Genomic DNA, 20,043 nt, shown 5'->3' on the forward strand with positions numbered 1-20,043 from the left:
TACAGGAAACTGAGCTAAAAAGTCAAGGAGTACTCTATAGATCACCATGTGAGGACTTGTGCTTGGGAGTATCTTGGATCTATATTTCTCACAGCATGGTTGTTCTAGTCATCCTCATTGTAAAGGGAGAAACAAGGGCTCAGAAGGGAGAAAGGGATTATGGGTTAGTGACAAAACTAATTATGACACATTTCTATAGGTCTCTAAGGTTTACAAAATGCTTTCTTCAAAATCACTTTGTTAAGTATAAATTGTGAATTCAGAGACAAAAGCAATTTGCCAAGTTACATAGCAAGGAAATGATGAGAGAGCAATGATTTGAACTCAGGTCTCTTCCAGTTCTGAATTGAGGATTGCAACCTCTTCCCCCAGTCTTTGCTCCCAGCTCACTCACAGGCCCCGGTCATAGTGCTGCAGCTCCTGCTTTCCAGAGTGGGGCACAATGGCTGGGTGGGGGATGCCAGTGGTGTGCATACCTGAGCTCAGCATCAGAGATGGATGGGTGAACCTGGGGAAGGAGCAGAGAAGAGAAAGAGATCACTGACTGCTGGGTTTATTGAATCAGGAGGCACAAGGAGAAGGGGAAATGGCAGGGAGAGGAGGCTATATAAGTGAGACACACACTCCTAAACAACTCTGAGTATAGACTCATGACCACCCTGTACACACACATATGCACCTATGAAGAAAATCAGTGTTCATAAAGTTAAATGACTTGCTGAGTACCATACCTATGGTCATTGGCAGAATCAGCATTTGAACCCATGCTCCCAGACTACAGATTCAGCAGTTCACTTTTGGAGCACTCTGCCCCTCACACAGCTCTAATTTAAGGTGAACAAAATACTATTTTCTCCCAGGCCTGGAAGGTGGATAGTGCAGATGTTTTACAGATTCAGGTTAAATGACTTGGTTGCCATCACACAACACTTTTAGTGATTAAGGCTTAAGTTCCACTTCCTTGTTTCATTCTAAGAAGTTACACTGCATCATGGTATTTGGGGGCTAAGTATCAGTATTGATCAGTATTGGTGTTTTTGGTGTGTTGGGAGCAGAGAAGGCTCATTTCCTGCCGAACTAGGCCTAGATGACAAAAGCATTGAGGTGGGAGGTCTGGGAAGGAAGCCAGCAATACTCCTGATGCTGCCTCAGGGGTAAGTAACTCTGCCAAGACTTGGGTTCTCCCTTCCGCTAGAGTAAAATGGAGCAGAAGCAGGAGCTAAGCAGGTATACACAAGAGCTGATGCGCACACAGATGCGTGCATATGATTGGAGGCTAGCACATGCAATGGAGACAGAAGTTTGGGCCTTTTCCAAGGCCCTTACATAGGAGGTGGAGTAGGGCTGGTTTTACAAAAGTAAAAGCCATGGTATACAGGATCTAGTTCATGCTGGGGTTCACTCACTTCTGTTTGTGTCCATCCTGGGATAGGCTAAAGGCTCCAAGACAGTCCAGTATATGACCTTGGGGTCTGTGCCTGAGCTAAACCAGTTTCCCCTGGGGGTTGAGTGGGGGTGTTAATGCTCCTTAGTTGGGCAGGTGGATGGAAAGGCTAGACAGACATAACACTGCAAGCTAAAGTCTGCTCCTGAGGCAGACAGACAAATGGACAGACAGGGCAGGGCAAGGCCCTTTCCACCACCCCTATGCCAGCACTGGCAGGACAGCACATGGAGAAAGCTGAAGGGGCCTGGCTGAGCCACCTTGAACACATGGAACCAATGGCCCATACTCACCTAGGGTAAGGTGCCCCCGGGGAGACTGCAGTCGAAAAGTGCTGTCTATATCCACAGGAAGGGGAGAGGGGATAGAGAGGTGGGCTCGCCCTGTGATCAGGGAAGAGAGAGAGTTGAGCAGCTGCTCTGGCTCTGCTGAGATTGGGCAGAATGGGCAAGAGAAAGCTGGCTTAAAATGTAGCAAGGACAGTGGAGGGCTAGACATTTGGGAAGAGCTTCCAAGGGATGCCAGGGAGACACATTCCTTCTAAGAACATTGTCTGAGCTAGATGGAAAGTCAGAGGCTCAACTTCTAGTCAGGAATTCCCCCCCATAGACTCCTTCAGGGAAATTGAATAGGAGCAGACACTGGTCTCAGAATTGATAGAAAAGGGGTTAAAGCTGAGATTGCATTCAGTCATTCATTCAAGTAAGTGCTTATTATGAGCTACTGTGTTAGGTGTTGGGGGAGATTCAAAATTGAGGTAAGACAACCCCTGCCTCTGCAGAATCTTTCTGTGTAGAATGCAAGAATGGATAATTAGGATATATAGTAATGCAAAAACGATATGTAGGATGTGAGGGATCTTAGGATTTAGAGCTAGAAAGTAGAAAGTCAGAGGGTGGGGAGAGAAGAAATAATAGGTATAGGAAACTGAGCAGACACAAACTTTCCTCGGGGATAGGGGAAGTGTACAGTATAATTTGGAACATAGTCAGTTGGATGGAAGTACAAGAGTAAAGGTGAGTTGGCATCAAACTAGGATCTTGAATGCTAGGCAAAGTTTGGATGCTCACAGTCAGGACCTGAGGCTAGATTTGAAATCGGGAAGAGGAGTCTTCTGACTCTAGGCCCAGCACTCTATTTACTGTACCACCTGGCTGTGCTTCAGGACACCAGGCAGTAATAAATGCAGGCAGTTAGATGGCTCAGTGGATGGAGTGCCAGCATGCAATCAGGAAGACCTAATTTAAATGTGACCCAGGCACTTACCATGAGGAAGTCACTTAACTTCTGCCTTAATTCACTGGAGAAGGAAATAGCAAACTACTCCAGTATTATTTTTACCAAGAAAACCCCATGGACAGTATGGTTCATGGGGTTACAGAAAAGTCAGACACAACTGAAAAAACAGATGGATAGAGCAGAGAGAAGATGGCAAAAAGATGGTGCTGAGGTGGAATCACAAATGAAAGCTGAGGAAAAAATCCTAAAGGCTTTGAATATAAGATAATGGATGGTATGACACTGACTAAAGAAGAGCACATATTTAACTAATAGGAGAACTCTCCTTCAAAAGACACCCCCTCACACACACAATCCCATCGTCCCACCAATGGATAGATAGCCTTATTGTTTGACCAGCTAGTGCTGAAGAGAGGGGGAATGTTGGTGTAGTCCAGACCTTGCTTCTGATAGGTTGGTTTTGCTGCAGTTTTTTTGTTAAGTTTCTCTATTGTATTCTTTGTTATAAGGGATGGGATCTCTAGAAGGGGGGAAAAGGAAGGGATACATTTGGAAATGTAGGTTATGTAAAAATTACCAACAACAATATAAATTTATTTTAAATATTTTTTAAAAATTTAAAGAACTTTCAGGCTCGGAGATGGGCTAGTATAGTCAGCCATCTAGTATTTATGAAATGCCTACTATGTGTCAGATACTGTGCTAAGTAAGCAGTGCGGATTCAAAGAAACATACACATACATTCACATCCCAACATATCCCTGTTCTCAAGAAGTTCATAGTCTAAATAGGGGAGAAAAGATATCCTCCCCCCCCCCCAAATATGTACAAATTACACATAGGATAATATGGGGTAATCTCAGAGGGAAAACTAAGATGAAGGAGGATTGTTTCCCTTCACCACAAGGGGACAGCAAAGGCCAAAACAGACAATCAAAAGACTCCTTTGTGAGTAGCAAATACTGTCAAGAGCAGGAGGTGCCTACTGATGATAAAGAGTTGAAGGGATTTTAGAGGTCATCAAGACCACCAACCGTAATTCCCTTCATTTTGTAAAGAAATTTAGGCCCCAAGATTATAGCATAAGGGGTAGAGGTTAAATTTTCACCAAGGATCCAGGATTCCAAGCCTCATGGCATTTCTCATTATATGTGCCTGGGAAGAGCCAACTTCCCTTCCTTCCATTACTAGCTCTGTCTTCCCCTATCGTTCCCAGGAAATACTCCCAGGAGAGGTACAGAGAGATACCACTTTGGACAATGGCAATGTCCTTTCTTAGGCCCTGGATAACTGGAAAAACACTTATCCCTTGATATCAATATGACATGAATGGCCCTATGGGCTCTTGCCCCAAATACTTTTCATACAGTGCCTATAAATGGACAATCACACACTTTGGGGTCAGCACATCTCTTCAGGTTTCTCTTTCAAATGTGCATCCTCAGCCTGCAAACCCCCCACCCCCAATAGTTTCCATCTTTGCCTACTTTTCCCAAGAATGATTTTTCCTTTCTGACAGAAGAAGCTGATGGGGGGAATGAAGGCAGGAGCTGGTATGTAAGATCATGAATTTTAAAAATCTGTAAGGAATCTTAGACCACTTAAACCATTTGCATTTTACCCAGGGGTAAATTTAAACCTCAAGAGAAGTGATTTTTCTCAAGATCACATGCTAAAGGAGTAACAGTTGGGATTTGGATACAGATCCAGACTTCAAATCCAGTGCTTTTTTCGCTGCCATACTTGGAAGGCAGAGTTCACGACAAGAAACTGGGAAGAAGGGAGAATGAAGGAGGGTAAAAGGAGAAAGAAGAGTTGGGTCATACACATTTAATTACTGTGTGATCATGGCCAATTCTTAACCTCTTAAGGCCTCAGTTTCTCATATATAAAATGAAAGAATTGGTCTGGATGGCTTTGATGTCTCTTCCAGCTCCAAATCTCTTAAGTATCCAGGAAGGGATTCTTTTGTGCCTGTGTGGAATGGGAGGCAGCAATCACTAGGTATTAAATTTTTCTTTCTGAGGCCACACTGTTCCAGGCCCAACCTTCCCTGGTCCTACTTCCCTCCTCCCCACTTCTTTTAGCAGACCCCTTAATCTACTTTAAATAGCATCTACCCCTTCCTTGGAAGAGCATCCCAGAAAACCAGATAGGGGAGAACTGAATCCTGTAGCCTGGATGGTTCCTAGGCTCTGCTGTGTGATTTCAGGGTGGGTTTCTGGAGAGGCTGTCCATTCTGAGGTCCAAAGGTGTGTATGTGTATGTGTGTGTGTGAGTGCGAGTGGTGGTGGTGGTATTGCAGTGGTAAATAAACCACATCCTCTATATTTCAGGATAGAACCAAATAAACTTGCTTATAGAACCAAATAAACTTGCTTTTCTGACCCAGAATTTGATATGTATCATAATTAGTCCCTCTGTGAAGTAGAGGGCTGTCCTGAAGTCAAGAAGACCCTGGGAAATCTAGGAAAAGAATGCTCCCAGCTACGGGAGGAAAATGGTTAAGGAATAAAATCTTAATAGTAATGCCCTAGAATTTGCTTAACTTGGATTAATTCTAAAAGCCCTTACATTCAAAGATCACAGATTTAGAGACCATCTAATCTAACTCCCAGATTTTACAGATAATGAAACCAAACTCCAGGAGAAAACTTAAAACTCAGAAGAACTTGCCTACAATCCCATAGGTCAGTTTTGGGGAAAAGATTCAAATTCAGATTCTCCAATTCTAAATGCTTTACACTACAGATTCCAGTTGCAGCTCTTCCTCAGTGTTGCCAGATCTAGGAAGTATTTTGGGATTTCACACCTCATGTCAAACCCCCAAAACAAGGGGATTCTTTACCTTATCACCCCCAACTGGTTGGAGGGTCCAAGAATGCTGGAGGAATTCTCTACCTTCCATCCTTATCTTGGAATAGGATCTAGTACAGTCTGAGAGGAAACTTGGAGGTACTAGAGCTAAGTTGGGGAGAGCAGAGCTACCCACCTCAGGCAGCAGCCACCGCCTCTTTACACTTTGGGAATTCTACTGAAGCTAAGAGCTTGAAAGCCCTTTCCTTTAAGGATACTTTCCCTGAAGCTTTCAAGTTCTTGACCAACCTTTATAACTGGAACTCTTGCAAATGAAGAACAGAACAGTTACAACCAATTCCCAGAGAAGTAAAGGAACTTGACAGACAGACATCAAGCAATAAGAAAGAAATGGAGTGTGGCTGGAACCAAACTGGACCAAGGTCAGTTGAGCCCACTGCTCCCCAAACCAAGGTAATTCTTACTCAGCAAGAGATACATAGGAATAGGTTGTGATATTCAAGTAGCATCCTTTATCCAGAGAGCCCTTCTCTAGACACAAGAAAATAGCACAGAATAATTCCCCTCATTGGAGGCAAGCCAACTCAGATGAACACTGTTCCTTCTGGATCTTGAACTTTTGGCTTCCCAGTGACAATGAGAAATCATTTCAGACCAAACCCTGCCCTCTGGTACAGCATTAGTCTAGGGGAAGAGAAATGGACTAGACCCCAAATCCTGCCGATCAGGAACCTCAATGTGAGTGAGACAGAAAAGAATCAAGTCCTTTTTGGGAATTCACACACAATCAGTGGAGAGGTGAGCTCTAGGCTTAACAAAAATCATACCTATCAAATAGGAATTAGATTAGATTAGATGGGACTAAGGTTCCTCTCAGCTCTGATATTCTGTCATTGTCTGACTCATTTTCTTAAACATGGCAACTGTTGCTGGGTTAGGTGAATGATCAATCAATTGACTGAGAATAAGATTTCTTGAGACTTGAGTTTACTCATTGGGACTCAAGAAGACAACTAGGGAGCAGAGGGGAAAAAACAGGTCTCTCTTCTCCCCATCCATTTTCCCTAAGGATTGAGTCCTGACTGGGACCCAGGTAATATGCTTTAGCATTTGAAGGGAGAAGGATAGGGTTGTGCGGGACTGTTATTCACTGGTTCTAGGATCTCAGTACAAGCTGAGAGACAACCCAGAAAATAAAGACAAAGAACCAGGCCAGGCCACTCCTGAATATTGTCAGAGAGGAAAGAAGCATTTCCTTCTGTTTAAGAGATAGTTACTCTTCTTTGTTTTCTGTAAAGACCCAAGATGAAGAGTTGTGGGAAAATCAGCAAATGGGATTCTGGTTACTAGAATGATAATTGTAGTCTTAGAAAGGTAATCCCATGGTCTCTGGGTTAACCAAAAAAGTCAACACACCCCTTCCTGGACTAAATGTTTTCTTGGCCACTTAACTGACCTTTTGCAAGCCTTTTTGATTCTGGACCTTAGAGTTGGCAAGCTAGAAATTCCCTTCAAACTATAAATTGAGAGTACTTAAGTGTCTATTCATGTTGGAATCATTCCCATTTTAGAGATTTAGAAACTGAGGATAGAGGAAGTTATACTTGACCAAGATCTATTCAGTTTTGGAGCAGGAACTTAACCCTGATCTTCTGAACACCACTGTTTTTTTTTAACACAACAACGTGGCTCTCCAAAATAATGTTAAAAGGCCACAGAAGTCTAGGAGCTAGAAGCAAGGCTTGCTTCTTCTCCCTCTCCTATTTTGCCCCTTTCTCTGGATATATGAACTTATGTCCCACTAGGACCTATTGGAAAATTGGATCTATGATTTCCAGAGTTTGCCGAAGGAACTTGTAAACAGAGTAAGACTTTTTTTAAACCCTTACCTTTTGTCTTTGAATCAATACTGTGTGTTGGTTCTAAGGCAGAAGAGTTGTAAGGGCTAGGCAATGGGGGTTAAGTGACTTGCCCAGGGTCACACAGCTGGGAAGTGTCTGAGGCCAGATTTGAACCTAGGACCTCCCATCTCTAGGCCTGGCTCTCAATCCACTGAGCTCCCCAGCTGCCTCCAGAGTAAGACTTTTTAAATGGTCACAGAACATGCATTTTTGGATGTGGCCAATAAGACAATTTGCTTTGTTTAATAATACATATTTGTTCTGAGTTTTTTCTTTTCCTTGTTGGTTTGAACCTGGTTGGTTGGATGGGTGGAGATGAGGAAATGAAAGGGAGATAAAATAAATGCTTGTTAATTGAAAATAATAATACATTTTTTAAAAGATTATGCGCTCCTTGAAGGTAGGGATTTTCATTCTTTGTATTTGTATCCTCAGCGCTTACTAATTGTTTATTGATTGGTTGGGGGAAAAGTCATAGAAGAATTCACAGTTGTTCTCCAGCCAGGGAACTCCCACATTCAGGGGAAAATTCTTGGCCTGGCCAACTTGGGTTCCAAGTGGAAAAGGAAGGTGAGCTGGGGCAGTTGTGGTTTCTTGGGAAACATTTGGTGGCAGCCTGGCCTTTCCCCCCTTCTCACCCTAGCTCCTGATCTTTTTATACCCACTGAGGACTGCTCAAAATGGAATAGAATAAAACAAAATTCAGTTTCTAGAAATGACTGAAAAGTAGAAACAAAAATACATTAATAAAATTTATTAAAAATTTCTAAAGCTTTCACAAATCTCCTCCTGGCTGGGTTAACAACCCTTGGGGGAAAGAGTCTCAGAAGAGGATAAAAGCCATTTTTCTCCTCCAGAACCTTAGAAATACTAAAAAGTTTCCTTTTCCAGGAGATGTTGGGATGCGCTGGGCAGAAGAAGGGGACCGTGACAGGTAGGCATTTAAGAAAGCAGGTAGAGTCCCCTGTTATAGAGAGGTTGAGGATCCCTGGGTACAAAGCTATATTTACAACCTTTCAGAGGATTCTAGCCCATCACGGTATTTACAGACAAAAGCTACCTTTTGTAAATCTTTGGCTAGAATGAATCTCAAAGTGATATTCCTCACTCCTGAGGCCTAGGCCTGGCTCTCATCCATTCACAGCCTCCCCAGCCCAGAAGGGTTTCTCACCCTCAGAGGATCAAAGGAGTAGAAAAGGGGAAAAACTAATAAGGCTCCTCCCTGGCCTGGTCTACCTCTTCCAGGGCCCCTGGACTGGGGGAGGAGGGAGTAGGAGCCTGGAGCCTGAAACTCTGAGCCACCTCTATTGAGCCACCTCTATTGAGCCACCTCCACCGTCACACTCCACAGATCACAGCTCTAAGCTTTGTCCATCCCTCCCCATCCCTCAGGAACAAAGAGAGCCTGGAGCCAGCTGCCTGTCCTGCTTTGTTGCTCAAGTTGTAGTTGAGCTGGGGCTGACCAGGGTGTGGAAATGGTGACCCTGCCCAGCGCAGCAGCCTGTCTGGGTCAGGGACACTGAGGGTCAGAACCATGAGGCAATAACACTTTTCAGAGGGTGGCTGTGCCAGCTGGGGTGTGGGAGGCTTGGCTTAGGGCCTAACTGTAAGCAGAACTTGAAAATGGGGGAAATGTGCTTCAGACCCTGGATGTGGCCTCTATAAACCAACCCTGTCAGTGAGGGGAACCCTGGAGGCGAGCCTTGAATAAGGAAAGGGGTTTGGAGTGTTTTGGCAAGAAGCTGAGCATACTACAGTGATGAGGGCTGGGAGGAGACTAGGCTCTGACAAATTAGGGAGCTGAACTGGTCTGAGCACTAGACCCATGTGAATGAACACACAGGCACCATCGATTTAGAGCTGAAAGAGTGTCTAATTCTACTCCAGCTTGCTCATCGAAGGTCCAAAGAATCAAAAGAACTTGCTCAAAGTCACACAGCTAAGAAGAAGGTTAGTGAAGGAGGGTAAGGTAATTGGAGAAAGGCTCCACTGGCCTCCGGTTAGCTTAGTGACCATGGGATTCTATTCCTCAGGTCATTTCCTCCTAGTGGCCAGCAGAGTCCTTTTAGGGAAACCTGGAGTGGACCAGAAACTGGTGGAAGTGAAGATTGAGGAGCAACCCACTGTCTGGCATGCTCAAGGCCTCCCTTTCCTTCTAACTCAGGCCAATGATATAATCAAGCATTCATAGAGGATCCCCAGAGCTGAGGTCAGGGTTCTATAAGAGTTTGTTCCCTCCTTTGTCCTCATGCTGCAAGTTCTGGCCCCCTTTACCCCCAGTCTAGTTATTTCCTAAGGTCAGCTCTGGGCCTACCTCCTCCAGGAAGTCTTCATTGACTACTCCAGTTTTTACAAGAAGTTGTCTCTCCTCTCTTCTTTATTGCTTCACCACTAACAAATGCTGTTAATTTTTCATATGCGAGTCCTTTATGCCCAGAGAAATGTGATCAGAGGACAAGGAACAAGACTTATTCGGCATCAGCAGCAAAGCGCAAATCCTTTCATATGGTAGGTCCTTACTCAGAAAATGTTTGTTTGACTAATACCTATCACTGTCAGTTAGGATGTCATGTTCTTCCTTTTTTCTGATTGTCATCTGCTTTCAGATAAACCATAGGATCAGATTAGGAACTAGGGCCCTCAGAGTTCACTTGTCCAATCTTCTTCATTTTACAGATGAAGAAACTGAGGTCCAGAAAGGTAAAGTGAGTTCCAAGGTAGCCCAGCTCTTCTGGACTCCTAAGTCTGACACCCAATCTATTATGCTATGTTGCCTCTTTCTTTTCAGGTCATTTCCCCCAAACTTATAAAGGAAGAAAGGAATAGAAGAAAACAAACATTTGTTAAGCACCTACTATCTGTCAGGCACTGGGCAATCTTCACAACAACCTTGGCAGAATGCTGTTATAATCCCCATTTTATAATTGAGGAAACTGAAGCAGATAGCAGTCAGATGACTTGTCTAAGTGTCTGAGATCAGATTTGAACTCAGGTCTTTTCTGACTCCAGGCCAACTAGGTGCCTCAGCATTCTAATTTCTGTAGCCAACAAATCCCCTCTGTTGGCATAGGTACTTCTAAAGTGTTTCCATTCTCCCCCCCCCCCCCCCCCATGTTTGTTTGTTTGTTTCCCTGAACATCCTCCCAGTTTCTGATTCCATTACCCAGAGAGGAATCCAAACCAACCCCATCATCTTCTCTAAAGACTGGATATGTTAGAGAAACTTGGAGTTCTCCCACCTTCCAGGTTCACTCTAACAGAGAAAGTCTTGTCACCTAGCAACTGTAACCACCTTCTGCTTCTTCCTCATCCCCTAGATACTAGAGCATCTCAGGAAGAAAAAGATGGAAAAGTAAATTTGTTTCAAGTCCACTTGCCTTGGTCATCCCCATTGCAGTGACGCTATATTGCACACAGTTCATACTTCCTCATGCATTTCTTTGTTCACATGTTTATGTTTTGCTTCTCACATTCAACTCTCAACTACCCCAGGATTGACAAAAATCAAGATAGCCTCCTAATTTAATTTTTTTTTCCTTCCTAGACTCCTGGATAATTACTTTGTATCTGAGGGGATGGTTGCCCTGAAGCCATTTAATCCATTCAATAGCATTGATATGGTAACCCAAGCTCAGCTCCAAGATCTCTTCCCTGCCCCAGTGTCAACCAATCCTCCCCATCTCTCCTCTCTTGCAGGAGGATATCAGAATTGGCCCACCTTGCCTTACTTTCCCAAAAGCTCTAGGTTCACCACAGTGAGGCAGTGGTGGTTTAGTGGAAAGAGGAAAAGATATTTTCTTAGAGAATATTGAGGCCCTAGAGAGTGAGAGAACAAAATGGTGTCAGTCCCAACTACTTCAAAGGTGAAACAAAACCTTTAGCTGTCCCCATATGAAATAAGATCAAGGATGGGAAGAGAGCTAGTGGGGCCATACCTTTCATTTTTCATCAGCCCCAGAGGGAGGACTGATGCTTTGGAAGTCCCATGAGTAGCCTATGACTCCTCTGGAGTCCCCTTGCAGAAATGAGGGTACCTTTATGGTTTTAAACATCATTTCTCCCAAGACTGGTGGCTGGGCAATCTGCTGCACCAGATTATGGGACCGAGAGAAACAGAATGTTACTTTTCTTGGTAAAAGGAGATAGCTAAAGGACCATTAGGGAAATTAAGGTTTTCTTGCAGCAGGAGCAGCACTGAACTGCATTGAAGTGCTGACTGATTCAGCCAGGATCTTGGCTCTTTGACTCAATACTCAGCCTGTGGGCGTTAGGTCATATGCCCTAGTTGGTCAGAAACAGTAATACCTGGCAACACTCACCAGCCCATAGTGTGGGAAATCTGTCCAACACCACCTGGAGATAAAGAGTAGAAACTGGAGAGGTCGGTGGTCTGTAGTGGGCGGTGAACACCTAGATGGAGAAAGAAGCAAGATAGATTAGGGGTCTGAAGCAGAGAAGAGGCTGAGGAAGACTTGGAATGGGGAATTCTCATGCATGCCACATCTCTATGTGGGCTAGAGGGAAGTGCTGTGCCGTAGGGAAGAAGACCCAGAGTAGAAATCAGAATTGTTCTCTTGCTGGGCTTTCCTTGAGAAAGTCCCTTTACGTCTGAGTCTCATGGCACATAGAAGATGGAGATAATTTTTCTTCTGTCTCCCTCAAAGGGCTGTTGTAGGACCAAATGAGATAATGGATGTAAAAGGACTTCTATGAAATTCTGAGTTCAGCATGTATCCCCCCAATGAAGGCTGGTTAGGTACTTGCTGTTTTTGACAGAACAAGTCCTTTCCCTTCTGTGGACCCCTATTTCCCTATCTGTGCAATGAAAGGGTTTTACTAGATGCTCTTTAAGATCCCTTCCAGCTCTGACATTCTGTGATTCTAAAGCACTTTTAAAAAAGGTTTTTATTTTTTTTTTTACAGGTTATACACATTTGGAATCATCAGCATGATCTGGATTCTGCATAACTAAAGTTTATTGGAAACAGAATATCTCCAGACCTGGAGCTCTCCCATCCCCCCAAATGCATCATTTTACCAACTTAATCCCAAATTAGAGGTGGGGGTGACAGGGACTGCGTGTTAGTGTGAGCCCCAGGGGGTGATGCCGAAGTACCATTTGGTACCTAGATCCTTATGCTTCAAGTGGAAACTGGAGGATGGGTTGGGGAGGAAAAAAATCCCGTTTAAATCTTAAAGGGAAGCAGGAAATTGGAAGCAGGAATTTTTGACACCAGAGACTTTTTAAGAGGTCCTGGAGGTGAGATGTATTCAGCCCTCTCCCTCCCCCCCCCCAACTCACCAGGGACAAAATCTGAACTGAAAAGATAAAAATTGAGGGATTCAAAATGTCCCTGAGCTTCCTCTCTCTGTCCTCGACCCCAAACTTTAACAAAGTTTGTGACTTTCTCAAGCTTCCTCCCTTTCTGAAGGCACAGGGAATCCCCACCCACCCACCCATATTGGCCACCCTGAACACACAAACATCTTCAAAACAGATAAATCTGGAATAGATGCTGTATTAGCCACTGTGACCAGGAGCTTTAGAAGGGCAACCAATGGCAGAGATAACACAATATCTTTGACGGTCATTGATATAGGAGGGTGGCAGAAAGATGAGAAAGGTACCTAGTTTGGACTTGCCTCAAAAGTAGCCATTACTCCCTGAAATGAAAAGTCAATGGGATTCTGGGTCTAAATTTGCCTGAGTCAGGGCATTTCTGCGTGGAGACAAAACCTTTTCTAGGAATGACTCCTAAATTCCGGTATGTCTGGGGATGATTCAGAGGGTGTATCACTTTCAATTTACTCCCTGGCCCTTCTTTTGTCAGGGTAGGGTGAGAGAGAGAGAGAGAGAGAGAGTGTGTTGGGGTGGGGTGGGGGGGAAGGTGGGATATAGGACAAGTAATCTCAAACTCCTAGAAACCCAAGTTCTGGGCCTGAAGTCCAAAGGGTCCAGGGAGACCTGAGTTCAAAGTTGCCTCGGATAAGCATCAATCCCACAAAGAAGAGCTTGGTGATTCTCACTCTCAGGATCCAATTCTTGCACTTTCTGAGGAGGTAACCACAGACAAAGCAATGGAAAACCGCCAGTGATTTTTACAGTTTGGCTTGAAATTGGGGCAAAGATAAATTTGCCTTCCTGGACGAAAAGTTCCTATTGAAGTATTAAAAAAAAATGCTGACATTCTTTAAGCTGTAGGCCAAGTAGAGAGTTCTGAGACTTGGGTGCAGCTTTTGACAGTGATAGGGACAGATTCAGAAAGCTGAAGTGGTTGAGTGATTTTAGAGTTTTCCACAGGGAAGGGGTCAGAGGCTGCTATCATGGAGAGAGCTCCTAGACTCAGTCAGGAAACTTCCTCACGGTGGGGCTGTGAGACAAGTCTCTTTCATGATCTCTTCCTCCTGATACCTCCTTGTGGTATGGAGGGACCCTCTGGGTTCTTGAAGTATGTGTCCCTAGAGCTCAAACTGGTAAGTCCTCCCATGCAGAAAAGGCATTTGGGAAAATGGGGGGTGGGGGTGGGAGGTTGGGAAAGAGATTGTATGCCTGACAGCTGAGGCCCAAGCTAGCTAAGTTAGGAGACCCTTGTCATTGGAAAGATAGTCACTGAGTATTCATTTAGTCATGGCAAAGGAGGTGGAGGATTGGTTATCATTTGAATTAGTGGAAGGAGGACCTGTATATTTAATCAGCTAGGTGGTAGAGCAGGTTGACTGCTGTGCCTGGAATCAGGAAGACTCAAGTTCAAATCTAGCCTCAGACACTTAATTGTGTGATCCTGGGTAAGTCACTTAACCTTTGCCCCAGTTTCCTCAACTATAAATAGTACCTACCTCCTGGGGTTGTTGTGAGGATCAAATGAGATCATTGTAAAGTGATTTTGCATAGTACTTGGTAGGGAGTCAGTTCTATATAAATGTTAACTGTCATTACTAAATATGGGAGTAATCTTGGCTTGTGTAGTGAGGATTTAATAAATTAAGTGAAGACACCTTGAAAAGTGCAATAGAATGTGCCCACAGGAAGTGATATCATCCCTGTTGTTGTTAGCATTATGAACTTCTATCGCAGCCCCTCAGCCTGCATCTTTCAGTCTGCCCTTAGCAATGCCTTCCAAATCTGTTCCCAACAATTGTTCTTCTCAGAATATATGATTACGGCTTGCAAGCCCTATCTGGCCTCAGCTCACCCTTTTTCCTGCTGCCTAAACCCTGACTGTCCCCTGGCTTCAGGATTTTTTCAGGGCTTGTGTTAATTCTCAGGGCTGGGGGAAGGTTTTCCTTGCTTTAGTTTCTTTAGCTCTAAAACAGATGTTGCACTTCCACTTTCTCTCTAAGAGCAATAACTGGGAGCACCTAAATAAAGCTGAAGGGGGGTAAGAAAAGATACCAAATAATTGTTGGTCTTTTTCTAGGAAAGCAGCCGTATCATTCTGCTTTGCTTAGTGTTTCTCATCCCCTTTTGGGTACCTGGTCCCCAGAGTCCCAATTTGCTTTGCTGGACTATGCATATTTGTTATAAGGCTCCCCTCCCTTTTTTTAAAATAAAAGGGTGGGAAGGAAAGAAAATCATGTGAATTGAAAAAAAAATATTAAAAAATCATGATCCTACCTTGTTTCTGGTTGATGTCAGCAGAGACATGTGTTGGGTGGGAGCTGAAATGTTCGTAGAGGGGTGTGAGCTGGGGCACTCCATGGGAGGGTTGACCAGGCTTGGTGTGCTGAAAGACACGAGAGAGACAGCCCCCAGCCACCCGATGGTGAGCGTGAAATTAATCCAAGGCACCTGCAGCAGCCCAGAATTTCTGGAGCCATACAATGAACTTCATGGTCCCAATGGAGCCTCATTACCATCCAGAAAGCAAGGGGGCAGAGCAAGTATTTTTAGTCCTTTTTACATATAGGAAAATGGAAGCCAAGAGAGATGAAAGGCTCAGTTCCTATAGCTAGCTAGTAGCAGCTCAGGCCTGGGGATCAGGGCAAGAGGGTGCTGGAGCCTGTTCTAACTTTTGGAGAGTCCATTATAAAATGTTCAGTGTGAGCATTTACACCGCATAAACAGGCAGCCCTAACATATCAACTTTGATTTATTGTGTTATTGATTGCCCAGGCTTAAGAAAGGGTTAATAATACAGATGAAACTTGTAAAGTGTGTTGTGCATACACTCCTACATTGTTTTATAGACATTGTTTGAGCTCGGCAGGACTTCAAGAGAAGGTTCAGAGTTTGAAAAAATCACCAAATTAGAGGCCTGGTCACTGCACACTGATGGTGGTGGTGATTGACATTTATATAGTGCTTTAAGTTTTGCAAAGTGCTTTACATCTATTATCTCATTTGAGCCTCACAATCCAGGCCTCCTGGATCTGTGATCTCCGGTTTGTTCTACTGCCTCCCAACACTGGACCCCTGGAAGGGGAGGTACTCAAAACACATCCTGTTATATGGGAGGCATTGGGGAATATTGGAGAGAGAGCTGACCCGAGTTCAAGTCTCACTTCTGACACCAACTGGCTGTATGAACCTGTACGAGTCTTAATTCAGCGTTTTAGTGCTCTAGGCTAGTGGGAACAAACTCAAACAGAAGGTAGGGTGAAAGTTTGACTCCTCCACTTTAGGCCATTCTCCAAGACTATATATGCTGCAGAGATAATATCCACCTATATTGGCAGAATTTCCTCACCTGGAAGTTCCCAAAATCAATGAAATTCCTGTTTTAGGAGTCGAGAATTCTGAGGCCCAAGGCTGACTCCTAGTGCTTTCTCTACATTGCCTCTGCTTCCTTCCCTGCTGAAGAAGATACATTAATATTCCTGGTCTCTTGGCTATTGTCTAGTAGACTAACATTATGGGAGAGCGAGGGCGGTAAAAAGAGCCTTGGGATCTTTGTCTCTAGGTCCCCCTGACTGCTGAAGACTTAGCTGGGCCTAAAGCTACCCCAGGCCTGGAATGGGCTTTTCCCTCATATATGGCTGGCTTCTGAAGTCCTTCCTTTCCTTCAAAACCCAACTCGGATGCCATCTCCCTCCTTTAGAATCCTATTCTGGGCCTTCCCCCAGCCCAGTTGAAAGTAATTTTTTCTCTTTCAAATTTCTCTTAGAACCTTGCCTGGACCTCTCCTTTATATTTATCTTCTCCCTTGTAATATAATCTACCTCTCAAGGCTTTGTTTCTTCATCTGTAAAATGGGGCTATAATACCAGTGTTTACTTCCCAGGATTATTTTGAGGAAAGTACTTTGTAGACCTTTATGTTCTCTCTGAGTTATTATTCATTATTATTAGTCTGGACCTATGATTTCCTGTGTAAGGGGAAATTGTCAGTGTTGAAATTCCCTGTACTGAAAAAGCTTAAACAAACTCATCTCTAATTTATGATATTAAGAGTTGCCTGGAACACTTAAAGGTGGATATAAATATCTTACCCACAATCATAGAGATGGTATATACGGGGGAAAGGCTTGAAACTGGGTCTTCCTGAAGCCAAGGCCGGCTCTATTCCCCCTTGTCATGATGACTCTGGGTACTTGCTCTCCCCAAGCCCCATCTCTTAAACTAAAAGCTTCTAGAGAGCAGATATTGGGTCACAGAACACAAAGATATCCTCAGAGCCCAGGACAAGGGTCCTGCCTTTAGTAGGTTTGTAAGAGATGTTTTCCAAGTTGAAAATTGAATTGGGCTGAACTGAACGAACATCATCAAAACACTCTAATGGACTACGTGACTCCCCCCACCCTCACCCCCAGGGAAGGGGGACGAGGAAAGAGGAAGGATGTAGAATGGAGGGGGTGACTGAGTAGTTAATGCCTTGAGGGGCTCCCCTGGGAGGGTTTCCTAGATGAGGTTAGTTTTGGAAGTGGGGGAAGGAGGAAGGGAAAGGGCAGGGTTTGGCAGAGAGCAGGGCAGTTGGGTTTGTTTTGGACTGAAACTAGGGCCATGGCCAGTAAGCCCTTTGGTGGGGGCCTGATGTGGGAAGTTGACTAAAGGGGCTGAGCGTGGATAAAGAGCCACAAATAAAAGGGTATAGAGGGGGCAATGGGGATGCTTGGAGACCCATAAATAGACTGGCAATTAGAAGTGGGTGGGGCAGCTTTGCCTTAAAGGGAAAGCACTGGTTAGTTAGCAAAGCCACAGGCTTAACCAAAGCTCTCCAGGGAGAATCTCCAGAAGAGGGGGATCTGGGGACATCCCAGTGTGCAGAAAAAAAAAAAAAGGGCAGAGTTCCTTGAGTCCTACTGAATTCAAGTCAAAATGACTCCTTTGGACTTATTCAAGTCTTCCTACTTCCTACTCAGATCCAAAACTTCCCAGCCTTCTCTCCCATGGCTCCACCATGTTACATCCTACACTGCAACCAAAATGACTTCTTTCTGGTGTGTCTTTGCTCACACTTTTCTCCTCACTCTATAAAGTCTCCAAAGTCTACCCATCCTTCAGCACCTGCCTCCAGTTCCCCTTCCTCTATAACATTCATTGTCCACACTCCTCTGCTGCTATTTCCAACAAACATTCTCACAAAATTTGGACTCCTTTGCCTGGTAATCAAGGCCCTCTCTAATATGGTCCCAGCCTACTCTAGTAGACAAATGTCATGGTACTCCCTTCTATATAATCGATGTGGTAACAAAGCTGGGACTGCTCTTTGTCCTCTGGACAAATACACTGTGGTGCAGTGGGGAAAATGCTGAATATGGAGTCAATATGACTCCTGGCTCTGCTGTTTACTAGTAGCCTGTAACCTTGGGCAAATCCCTTCTCTGGACCTCTGTACTTCATCCATAAAATGAGGGGGTTGGGCTAGCTGGTCTCTAGATCTGGGTCCTGTTCTCTTTGAGCAGGCTCTTTCCTATGCTTGGTCTCCTCTCTAGTCCCTCACTCCATACATACTTTGGTATTTTGAATATCTGGAGCATATTAATTATCTAAAAAAAAAGATGTGTCAAATATCTGAGTATTTAAATATCTGTATCCTCCTTGAAATGCTACATCCTCTAGGGAACCTTTCCTAATTTGTTTCTTTTGCGTCTCCTAAATTTAATAAATGACCTAGGTGGCTCAGTGAGTTTGAGAGCCAAGTCTAGAGATGAGGTCTTAGGTTCAAATCAGACCTGTGTGACACGGAGCAAGTCACTTAATCCCCATTACTTAGCCCTTTCCACTCTTCTGCTTTGGAACCTTGGAACTGATTCTAAGACAGAAGGGAAGGGTTTTTTAAAAATGACCTCCTTCAGACCACACACAAAATCACTTGGTTGCATATATCACTAAATGCCCGTAATATGTGCTGTTGTCGATGTACTGAATCTCCTTCCCTGCTAGACTGTAAGCTCCATGAGGACAGAGACCTAAGCACTGTATGACACCCAACAGAGCTCTACAAATAGGAGTCCAATAAAGTTGATGATGACTGTATTGTCTGACATTTCTACTGAAACAGTTCTAGTAGGGTGGAAAGATGACTCATTTTGGAATTGGGAAACCAAGATTGTGACTGTGGACAGGTCACTGATGATCCTAAGCTTTCTCATCAATTAAATAAAGGGGGTAGACTTTTTTTTTAACCCTGGCCTATTGATTAGAATCAATATTGTGTATTGGTTCCAAGGCAGAATAGCAGTAAGAATTAGATAACGGGGCTTAAGTGACTTGCCCAGGGTTATACAGCTTAGAAGTATCTGAGGTCAGATTTGAACACAGGTCCATCCACCTTCTAGGCTTTGACTCTCAGTTAGACTAGATGATCTTTAAGCTTTGCCACTTGTGTGACCTTTTAAATTCTCTGAGCTTTAGTTTCTTATAGAAAAGAAGGAAGTAGGAAAAGATGGCCTCTAAGATATTTTCCACATATAAATCTATGATCCTATGAGTCTGAACCTGGCTTTCCAACTGGACTGTGAGCTTCCCAAAAGGAAGGGGCACTGTCATCTACACAGGACAAAGCACAGGGCTAGGCACATAGTTTGGGGAGGAGAGGGAAGGGGTGGGGTGATCAATAAAAACTTACTGATCAAATAGAGACTGGAGTCCCTTGCAGTGCTGGGTGCCACAGGCAGGGCTGGGAAATAACTTTCCCCAAAGCCCTTCTGATTCTGAGTCTCCTCTGAGGGGGCTATTGGATGTTTGCTGGGTCCTCTCTTCTGCTTTCCAAACTACCCGAGCTTCCTGTCTCACTCATGCAGGAGGCCACAGTACTCTTACTTTTCGTAGAAACAGCCTATGGTGGGATTCAGAGATGACTCATGCCTCACTGAGATATGAAGATGAGGAGAGGCAGTGAAGAGGGGGCTGTTCTCTCAGGCCCCAGGGCCAAGGTAGTGGTTTTCCTGTAGGAGGTCTCACTAGGAAGAGAAGTTCATTTCTCTTCCTCCTATCAGTGCTCTCCCAAGTAGCTTTGCTGTAACCCTAAATTGGCCTGCCCCAAACCACTGAAAATAGTTGACTTGGCTCTACCACTGACTTTCTTTGTGACCTAAGGAAGTCACTGGATTACAAAAGCAGAGTCGAGTGATCTTAAAGGTAATCTGGCCCAACCACCCCATTTACAGATTAGAAAACTGAGATGCAGAGAAGTTAAAGAATTTCTAAGGCATCATAGATATTAAAAGGTAAAATCAGACTTTGAACTCAAGTTGTATGTAT

The 20,043-nt window shown here is 44.1% G+C and overlaps 1 protein-coding gene across 11 annotated transcripts in view; it reads right to left on the reverse strand.

The window, feature by feature from the left end:
* The window catches only part of TCF7 (transcription factor 7), a 120,371-nt gene that overhangs the window by 20,310 nt on the left and 80,018 nt on the right, over positions 1-20,043 (reverse strand). For 8 of the 11 annotated variants that reach the window (XM_007473396.3, XM_007473401.3, XM_007473398.3 and 5 more), the window contains exons 4-7: positions 15,017-15,125; positions 11,721-11,811; positions 1,738-1,827; positions 395-508 (exon numbers count right to left, since the gene is read on the reverse strand). In XM_007473396.3, the coding sequence (XP_007473458.1) occupies positions 395-508; positions 1,738-1,827; positions 11,721-11,811; positions 15,017-15,125 (404 nt within the window). The remainder of the gene's footprint in view (positions 1-394; positions 509-1,737; positions 1,828-11,720; positions 11,812-15,016; positions 15,126-20,043) is intronic. The other 3 variants (XM_056811139.1, XM_007473397.3, XM_007473399.3) reach the window with 1 other exon arrangement.

Source organism: Monodelphis domestica, chromosome 1 (genome assembly GCF_027887165.1).
Source record: "Monodelphis domestica isolate mMonDom1 chromosome 1, mMonDom1.pri, whole genome shotgun sequence".
Classification (NCBI taxonomy): Eukaryota; Metazoa; Chordata; class Mammalia; order Didelphimorphia; family Didelphidae; genus Monodelphis; species Monodelphis domestica.